General features: G+C 40.6%; 1 protein-coding gene across 4 annotated transcripts in view; it reads left to right on the top strand.

Annotated features, from left to right (window-relative positions):
* The window catches only part of Malrd1 (MAM and LDL receptor class A domain containing 1), a 698,598-nt gene that overhangs the window by 578,633 nt on the left and 109,480 nt on the right, over window positions 1-10,485 (top strand). For 3 of the 4 annotated variants that reach the window (XM_055593928.1, XM_055593929.1, XM_055593927.1), the window contains exon 34: window positions 5,754-5,879. The exons of the other annotated variant lie outside the window; for it this stretch is intronic. In XM_055593928.1, the coding sequence (XP_055449903.1) occupies window positions 5,754-5,879 (126 nt within the window). The remainder of the gene's footprint in view (window positions 1-5,753; window positions 5,880-10,485) is intronic. 4 annotated transcript variants of the gene reach the window in all.

Genomic DNA, 10,485 nt, shown 5'->3' with positions numbered 1-10,485 from the left:
TCTATCTATCTATCTATCTATCTATCTATCTATCTATCTATCTATCTATCCATCTATCTATCTATCATCTATCTACCTGTTTTTTTCAGTTGCTACACAATATCCATATCTATTTATGGGCTATAGCATGAGATTTTAACGCATGTACGAAACATGTAATGACCAGGTCAGGATATTTGGCAAGTCTATCACTTGAGATACAGAGTTCTTATTTGTACTGGGAACATTACAATATCTAACATTGCTAGATACTCTAAAGCAATCGTTGACACCCACTGTTACCCCTAGTTATCTTACCACGGGGCAGAAAGCTAGTCATTCTTGCCATTCATCTGCTCACCAGCATGTTCTCACCATCCTCTCCTTCACTCTGAGTCCTTTACCTAACGTATTCTTTAGCTCCAATTTTAGGTAACTGCTCTGTAAACTCACATTCCTTGGCCAGCCCCGCTAATACTAACTTCTGTAGCTTTTTTAATGCTTGTCATTTATCTGAGAAACAAGTCTCTATCACTATTTTCACAACACGGAGTATCAGTGGACCATCTATTTTGGTGGGAGGTGAATAGATATTGACTGATAGAACAAATGCTGAAATCATGAAAGCTTCATGAAATATAGATTGCTGTCAGAGGAATGTCAACAGGAAAATGTTTCTACTTTTGTTTTATCATTCCGGATAATTAAAGTCATGTCAAGCTAGACACCATAGCACACTCCTGCAATCCCAGCACTCAAGGAGCTAAGGCAGAAAGACCAGACCATAAGTTCAAGGCTACACAGCAAGAACATGTCCTCCACAGATTAACTATGTTTGATTTTTTCATTAATTTTTAATTTTATTTTTAATTTATATAGTCACTTTACACCCCCATCATAACCTCTACACTTCTCTCCTCCTGGTCCCTCCCTCCCATTTTCTTCCTTCTATCCCCCTCCCATCATCCTCAAAAAATGGGAGTTCCCCCCCCCCAAATAACTCATCCCAGTACATCAAGTCATATCAGGACCAAGCTCATCCTCATCCACTGAGGCCAGGCGAGGCAGCCCTGTTAGGGGGAAGTGATCACAATCAAGCAAAAGAGTCCATGCCATAGACTGAACCCACTCAACTTACTTAGAGAAGCCACATGAAGATCAAACTGACCATTGGTTACATATATGTAGGGGGCCCAGGTCCAGTCCATGCATGCTCTTTGTTGGTGCCTCCATCTGTGTAAGCCCCCATGGATCTAGGTTAATTGACTCTGTTTCTTTTTTGTGCATTCTTGTCCCCTCTGGGAACTTCTATCTCCCCCAATCCCCCGCACCTATACACACGCTTTCCAACAGGACTCTCTGAGCTCTGCCTAATGCTTGCCTGGGAGGCTTAGCATCTGATTCGATCAGCGGCTGGGTAGGGCCTCTCAGAGGACTGTTATGCTAGGCTCCCATCTGTAGACATAGCAGATGCCAGGGGTTGGCTCATGCATACGGTGGGTCTTAGGTTGGGCCAGGCAATGGCTGGACATTTCCCCAGTCTCCATCTTTACCTCTGCATGCCTTGAAAGCAGAGTGAAGTTTTTGTCAAAGGTTTTGCTGGTGGGTAGGGTGTGCCCTCCCACCACTGTGAGTTCTGCCTGGCCAGAAGGTGGCCTCTTCATTCTGCATGTCCCTGCGGCTAGGAGGCTCAGCTACAACATTCCCATGTCCTCCCTGTAGCCTACCCTAACGCAGGTCTCCAGCTTGTCTCAGTGATTCCCCTGCCCTCAGTTTCCCTTTTCTCTCCAAGCCCTCTTCCTTCTCTTCCCCAGTCTCGCCACATCTGATACTTATCTCTCATTTCTCCCCCCACACCTTCTCCTACCCAATTCCCTCTCTGCATCTACTTCCACTGTCTAAATCACTCTGGCACTTTCTCAGAAGATTGGAAATAGTACTACCTGAGCACCTAGCAATATCACTTCTGAGGATATACTCAAAAGCACTTTCTCAGACAACTAGGATTAGCGCTTCCTCAAGATCCAGCTATACCTCTCCTAGGCATATATCCAAAAGAGGCTCAAGTACACAATAAGGACATTTGCTCAAACATGTTTGTAGCAGCTTTATTTGTAATAGCCAGAAGCTGGGAAAAAACCCAGATGCCCCTCAACTGAAGAATGGATGCAGAAATTGTGGTACATCCACACAATGGAATATTACTCAGCAATAAAAAACAAGGAAATCATGAAATTTGCAGGTAAATGGTGGGAACTGGAGAAGATCATCCTGAGTGAGCTATCCCAGAAACAGAAAGACACACATGGTATATATTCATTCATATAGACCTATAATATAGGATAAATCTACTAAAATCTGTACACCTAAAGTAACTAATCAAGAGGGAGGACTCTGACTAAAATGCTCAATCCCCATCCAGAAAGGCAAAGAGGATAGACATCAGAAGAAAGAGAAAAGAGGGAACAAGTCAGGAGCCTGCCACAGACGGTCTCTGAAAGGCTCTGCCCTGCAGACTATCGATGCAGATGCTGAGACTTATGGCCAACCTTTGGGCAGAGTGCAGAGAATCTTATGAAAAAAGTGGGAAACAGTAAGATCTGGAGAGGACAGGCACTCCACAAGGAGAGCAACAGAACCAAAAAATCTGATCACAGGGGTCTTTACTGAGACAGATACTCCAACCAAGGACCAGGCATGGAGATAACCTAGAACCCCTGCACAGATGTAGCCCATGACAGTACAGTGTCCAGGTAGGTTCCATAGTTATGGGAACAGGGACTGTCTCTGACAAGAACTGATTGGCCTGCCCTTTGATCACCTCCCGGAGGGGGTAGCATCTCTACCAGGCCACAGAAGAAGACAACGCAGCCATACCTGATGAGACCTAACAGACTGGGATCAGAAGGAAGGAAAAGAAGACCTCCTCTGAACGGGAACTCCACAAGCAGAGCAACAGAACAAGATAATTTGAACACAGGGAACTTCTCAGAGACTCATACTCCAACCAAGGATTTGTGGAGATGACCTGGAACCCCTGCACAGGTGTAGCCCATGGCAGTTCAGTGTCCAAGTGGGTTCCATAGTAATGGGAAGAGGGACTGCCTCTGACATAATCTGATTGGCCTGCTCTTTGATCACTTCCCCCTGAGGGGGGAGCAGCCTTACCAGGCCACAGTAGAGGACAATGCAGCCACTTTTGATGAGAACTGATAGACTAAGATCAGAAAGAAGGAGAGGAGGACCTCCCCTATCAGTGGACTTGGGGAGTGGCATGCATGCAGAAAGGGGAGGGAGGGTGGGATCGGCAGGGGAGGAGGGAGGCTCATGGGGGGATACAAAATGAATAAAGTGTAATTAATAAAAAAAATAAAAGATTTAAAAAAAAAAAAGAAGACCTCCTCTATCATTGGACTTGGGGAGGGGCATGCGTTGAGAAGGGGGAGGAGAGGAGGGGTTGGAAGTGAAGGAGGGAGGGAACTACAGGGGGGATACAAAGTGAATAAAGAGTAATTAATAAAAAATTAAAAGTAAAAGATGTTCCACCATACTGCAAGGATATTTGCTCAAATATGTTCATAGAAGCTTTATTCATAATAGCCAAAATCTGGAAAAAACCTAGATGTCCCTCAACCAAAACATGGATAAAGAAAATATGGTACATTTACATAATGGAATATGACTTAGGTATTAAAAACAAAGAAATCATGAAATTTGGAGGCAAATGGATGGAACTAGAAAGGATCATCCATGACTGAGGTAATCCGCACTCAGAAAGACATACATGGTATGTACTCACTTATAAGCAAATATTATCCCTATATTGCAGGGTAACCATGCTACAATCCACAGACCCAAAGAAAATAAGTAACAAGGAGGGCCAAGAAACAAATCCTTTTAAGAGACAAAAAATGATTCTTGGTGAAATACATGCCGTCTCAGTTTGTTAAACAGTTACATTTCCATTGGCTGGATAGACTTTATATGTTTTACTTTTAAAAATATTGATCTTGCCATAAATTTATGGAAGCACTCTATTTGCTAAAAAGTTTGATTTTGCTATAGTAAAAGGCTTTCAAATATCAAGTATTATTGACATCCCTATCTAAAATTGCAAACAGTTCAGTTTTACCTTGCAATAGTTAAACATGTGCAAAGCCCTCAAAATAAATAACCCAATCCATCAATCCTACAGGCCACTTCAATGCCAGCTGTTTGAAAGAAGTGTCACTGATATCTTTACCACTTACTTGTTTCTCAACGTTATTGTCTTGTAAGAGTCCTGCTCTCACCCACAGAAAGTGTTCTCACTGAGAGCAGAGTGAGAGCAGAAAGAACACTTCACAGTGTTCTCCTGAGGTTTCACAAACATGTTGTTTCCACAACAATCTAGGGCTTGAGTGCATAGCCCCTCTAACCTATGCATATGCTCTGAAGCCAGACCAAATTCTCTTTAGTAACCCAAGAAGGAAGTTCTCTGCTCCCTTTGTGCTGAAACCAGTGTTTTAGAGGCACAAGCGTGCTACAAACTAAGTTTCAGGAAACGCTTGTGGTAGAACAGATGACGGTGACCACTCATAGCTTTTAAGCTTTTTGGAAATTGAAAGCCCACAAAGATTTCATTATTTGTCATCTTCCTTCACAGTGAAAAGACAGGATGTTACCTCTCATCATGCAAACCCTGACTCTCTGTCTCTGTCTCTCTCTTCCTTCTTCCCTGTCTTCCTCCCTCTCTTTCTCTTTCATTCTCTACTTTCTCCTCTGCCTCTCCCTCCCTTATTTATTCTTATAAGGATATTAATAACATTTGATGGGGTCTTAGACTGATGGCTTCACTTAACTCTTTACAGCTCCATTTAGAAATATAGTCCCATTAAGGATTAAGCCCTCAACATCAGTTATTGAGGGGAAGAGACAAAAAACTGAGTCCCGGTAGTCAATATTTGATAAAGGACTCCATAAACATTTTCTCCTTTGGCTGAAAATTACAAGTTAATGTAAACTGTTAAAGATCTGTTGTCTCATGGGTGGAATACTCCTGGACTCACAGCAGCTGTCTTCACATGCACAACATTACCACAAGACCAAGCCAGTCAGAAATGTCACAGATAAGCTAGATGACCCCTCGGCCCCTCTTCTCACTGAGAAGCTGCTGGAACAGGGAGAATCACTATCCTTTGAGGGTGTGGGCACTGAGAGGTTTCTCTCATTCCGGTGGAAGCCTGACACCCATGTGGACAGCACTAGGTAGACTCAGTGGCTTTGAAGTCGGGAAGGACATGTACCAAAGAAATACGGGAAAAATTGGGCAGGAAATGTGAGGGAAATCTAATTATATTTCACATGTATGGACATTTCAAGAATAAAGACTTTTAAAAAAATATTTTAAAAAATTATTTTATTGTATATGTATGGGTATAGCCATATACATTTTTACATACTTTGTCTGCAAGTATATCTGTGTACCAGCTGTGTGCCTGATACCTGCAGAAACCAGAAAAGGGCATCAGATTCTCTAGAACTGGAGTCACAGACAGTTGTAAACTGCCATGACAGTGCTAGGAATCAAATCTGGGTCCTGTGAAAGGGAAGCTAGTGCCTTTAACTGCTAGGTTTTTCTCAGAATAAAGAAAAACTTCCAGAGGATGCTTTTCTAAAATACAATATTAAAAAATAAAGGGTGCAATGGCCATCATTTTATTATGAGAAACTCATTCAAAAATAGATGTACTTGCTATCATTGCTCATTTTCACTGTGACAACTTTTTTTCCAGCTAATCAGAGCTGCCCCACTGGAGCTTTGGCATGCAACTCTTCAGGTAGCTGTGTCCCGGCCCACCAGCGCTGTGACGGGGTTACCCACTGCGAGGGCTTCCCAATTGACGAGTCCAGCTGCTCAGGTGCTCCTTTTCCTTTCAATATTTCTTTGCAATAGGAAGGTGACAAACTAAAATTTCTAAATAATGATAGACATGGATTTATACTATAGGTTTGAAAGCAGGAAGAGTAATGATTTCCTAGATTCTTTAAAAGTTTATAAATGAGTAATGAACTCTTTACTATTCTATGAAGTGTCAATAAATAATGAAAACTAGAATGTAGGCAGATGGTTCAGTTGATAAAGTACTCTCTGTGCTGGCATGAGGACCTGAGACCAGACCCCTGGCATCCAGGAGGCATGGTGACTGAATACAGATATAGCACTGGGGAGTCAGGAACAGGATGATCTCTGGGACTCCAATCAGTGAGCTTGGCTTCAGTGAGATCCTATCTAAAAAAATTAAGTTGGAGAAAGAGAAAAAAAAACACCCAAAATCTGTGTGTGTGGCCTCTACATACACATGCACTCAACATTCCCCAACACACACATGAACACAGAATACAAGCACCATTCATACAGAATAACACAAAGAAAAACAATATACAATTTTAATTTGGAATAAGTTGCGGTCCTTAGAATTTAATAATCTATAAACATTGCTTATGTTCTGTAATAAGGAAAACCTAACAATATGTTAGCACCTTTATGAAGTTGTATCCTTTTTGCTACTTTTTGATGAGAGTATTACATAACTTAATGATGTTTTCCATAAGTATATTCAATCTTACACTGCTTTTGAAACATTCTTCATTCTGACACTGTAGCATAAAAGCTAATCAAGTGCATCAGTTGTCTTCTGTATAAAAACTTCTCTTAAAAAAAAATCTCATGATATATTATATAAAAGCCCATGATATATCTTCTCTCCTGAGGAACTGAATTTTTATTTCATGTAGGGGATTTGTAAAGTGATACAGATTTAGAGTCAGTATAATTCTGCCAAAACTGAAAGGTAATATAAATCAGCAATAAAAGATATATTTGATCATATTTCTTAACTTAGAAATATTTTATATCAAATGTAGGTAAGAACATATTTTATATCTTTAAAGATACACGTGGAATTATAAAATATGTGGTACAAGCATGAACCAGTTGTAGATCACAGATGGCTCATTTATCCACTTCTGGTTTTTATGAGAATAAGAGGAAATAATTCATCAGATCTAGTCCCAGAAAATACACAAAGATAATCTACAAAAGCATTGTTGTTTCCCATTATTCCCTTACTAAGCATCTTAGGCCTCAGATAAGTGACTACAAAAGAAGGCCCGTTACTTTGTTGAAAGAGTAAGAGTGAAGCTAGAGGTAAACATGCATGGAAGTTCAGGTCTTATTACTCAGGACCTGAGGGTAGAAAGATTTTGAGTTAGAATCCAGTCTGAGCTATACAGTGAGACTTGTCAATAAATTAATCAATGAGGATATTACCAAAGTGGTAATAATACAGTACTGGTCTTTGATACTCTTGACACTTTCCTTATGTTTATGTGAAGGTGAAATTTTCTTCAGGACTGATTTATGAGCACAAATCAAATTCTGCTATGACATATTGTTTACTCTGACATGATGTGCCACTAAAAATAAGGTCAGAGCAACAGAAGACTTGCCACTCAAGTATACTGAGCATTAGACGTTCTGTTTATTTCAGACAAATACCCATCACTGACAATCCACTTACAAAGTTTAGGTCACACTGACATATCTATTGGGATAGAATGACACAAAGAGCTAATGAAGCCATTGTCAGAAATAAAATCCACATCATGCTTTCTCTATGTATATTTTGTATACTTTGGTCTCTTCTATCAAATATAATCAAGTTAACACTTATGTTTGGATAAATGACTTTAAGACAAATCCATGAAGCAGATTTGGCAACATATATCAGACCTTTCTATTTTTCCAAACATCAACTTTTATAAGGTCAGCCTTCCATAAATTTTGAGGAGCTCTATCCTTGTGGTGGCCCATACTCCCCATAGTGGCCTCACAGCAGATAGTGAGCATCTGGGCTCACACATCTCAGGGTGTAGCCTGGTCATTAATAACATCAAATTCAGGCACAGTGAGAATATTTCAATGAATTTCATCAGTCCCTGAGTCACATTAGGAGGCCATAGTATTTTCAAGTTGTGATGGCTTATGTGACAGAAAAAGTTACCAAGAATTTCTCCAGCTGAAATTAAATTGGAAGTGAATTTTCTAATTATGTGTAGTGGAGCAGTTTATAAAGTCTGTGATAAAGTAATACTATAATTATGGTGATATTCTGTTACAAAGAGAAATAGAAAATGGCACCAAAATATAAATTGTAGGATGAGACATCAAATACATGATATCATATTTAATGTAGGATGATGACATAGCTTCATAAAAACTTCAGATGGTTTTAAGCAAAACCAAAGAAATAACAGTTCCCAGCAGGGATCTTGGAACTCTGTCAAATCTCCCAGACAGAGTAACTCTTCCTTTGGCCCTTGTGGTGGGACTTCAAGATATAGAAAAATGGAGTTGGGCAGAGTGCAGGGAATCTTATGAAAGAAGGGGGAGCAGAAAGACCTGGAGGGGACAGGAGCTCCACAAGGAGAGCAACAGAACCAAAAAATCTGGGCACAGGGGTCTTTTCTGAGACTGATACTCCAAACAAGGACCATGCATGGAGATAACATAGAACCGCTGCATAGATGTAGCCCATGGCAGCTCAGTGTCCAAGAGGGTTCTCCAGTACTATGAACAGAAACTGTCTCTGACATGAACTTATGGGCCTGCTCTCTGATCACCTCTACCTGAGGGGAGAGCAGCCTTACCAGGCCACAGAGGAAGACAATGCAGCCAGTCCTGATGAGACCTGATAGGCTAGGGTGAGATGGAAGGGGAGAAGGACCTCCCTATCATTAGACTGGGGTGGGGCATAGGAGAAGAAGAGAGAGGGTGGGATTGGGAGAGGATGGAGGAGGGGGCTACAGCTGGGATACAAAGTGAATAAACTGTAATTAATAAATATAAAATTAAAAAAGAAAATTATAAAAGGCAACAATATTAAAAAAAAAAAAGAAAAATGGAGTTTTATGAAAATATGAGATGCTGAGTTCAGAGCCACAGCACCAGTAAAACAATAAAAACAGGCATGGTGGTGCATTCTTATAATCCTAGTGCTGGGGAAAGACAGACAGTTCTCAGACTAGCAAGATACTTTAGCAGATTATGAGATCTAGGTCCAGGGGAAATACCCCATCTCAAAACCAATATGGATGGTGCCTCCTGAGAAGTGCAAGGCTATTATATAGCTTCTTCAAAGTCATACCCACATAAATTATCACACACGCACGCACACACGCACGCGCGCGCACACACATACACACTTGGTATCTGAAAGAATGTCTGTCACTTGGGACTTGAAGCAGCATGCTACATAAGTCCTAGAGTCCATGTATCCCTTGAAACCATTCATGGATTATTGTGCATATCTTTCAAACCTTCGCAGGACAGAGACCCCACAAATTAATGAAACATTTGACATCTTTAGACAGGCAGCTCTTTGAATTAGATGACCAGGACTTAGTTAGTTTATGGTTCTTTGCTGATAACCCCAATAAATTTGGTTAACTCATGGAACTTCCATTTCCATACTGTGTTCTGGGCGCTAAGAAAACAATATGTGCCAAACTGGTTAGATAGAAAAACAGACAGATAATCATAGACAAAAAATATGCAGTTAAAATCTCAAATTCACATAGGTCATAAGTACCTGATCCCAGGTAATGAAGCAGAAAAATTGGAGCTTGTGTGGCTCTCTGCCTCCCCAGAAAAAATTCAGTGCAACAGATGCCACATTCAAGCCTCTATTTTATCCAGAGAAAAGAAAATGTGCCTAGTTGCATATGTAAGGGTGAAGGCTGTATCTGTGCTTGCATGTGTGCTTTTCTTTCTCCAAAGTGATAAACCAGAATGGGATTAAATATGAATTCTCCCACAAATGCTGTATCCCAGTGAGTTGGCCTCTAGACACAGGTTCATAGTAACAAGGCCAGAGGGTCAGATCAGTGAAAGGTTACTGTGCCAAAGAACAAAAAAGAACAAGGGAGCTTGTGCTCATTAAAATATACTCTCATGGATTTTTCGGTTACATATGAGAAATAATGGACCTCTTCATTCCTAACAAACCATATCTATCTCTGTCCCCATTTCATTTAGTGCTCAAAATTGCTTCAAGATTAAAAATAAAAATAGTCTGTATTTCCATTCAATGATCTGCTTTAAATGCATAAAACCTTTGCAGAAATAATCTACAACTCTGTCAAAATGCCAGCACTGAGGCTAGGGAAACAGCTCAGCCTACACAGTGCTTGCTTTGAAGGTCCAAAGACAGGAGATTGATCCCCAGACACCACACTAAAATAAATACATAAAAACTGACAGGCCACCGTGCTGGTCCACTTTTAATCTAAGTCCGGGGAGGCAGAGAACTGGTTGTTGAGTTCTAGGCCAGTTAGAGACACTGTCTTAAACAATTAAACAAACAAATAAATACAACAAAGGCATGGAAGATGAGACCTGTGGAAGAACACATGGACTTGTCTTTTGGCCTCCACTTTCATGCGCACACGCACACGCACGCACAC

The sequence above is a fragment of the Psammomys obesus genome, unplaced genomic scaffold (assembly GCF_907164565.1).
Source record: "Psammomys obesus unplaced genomic scaffold, mPsaObe1.curated_primary_1811, whole genome shotgun sequence".
Lineage (NCBI taxonomy): Eukaryota > Metazoa > Chordata > Mammalia > Rodentia > Muridae > Psammomys > Psammomys obesus.
The sequence above is the reverse complement of the archived record's forward strand: the minus strand, read 5'-3'. Positions and strand labels throughout refer to the sequence as shown.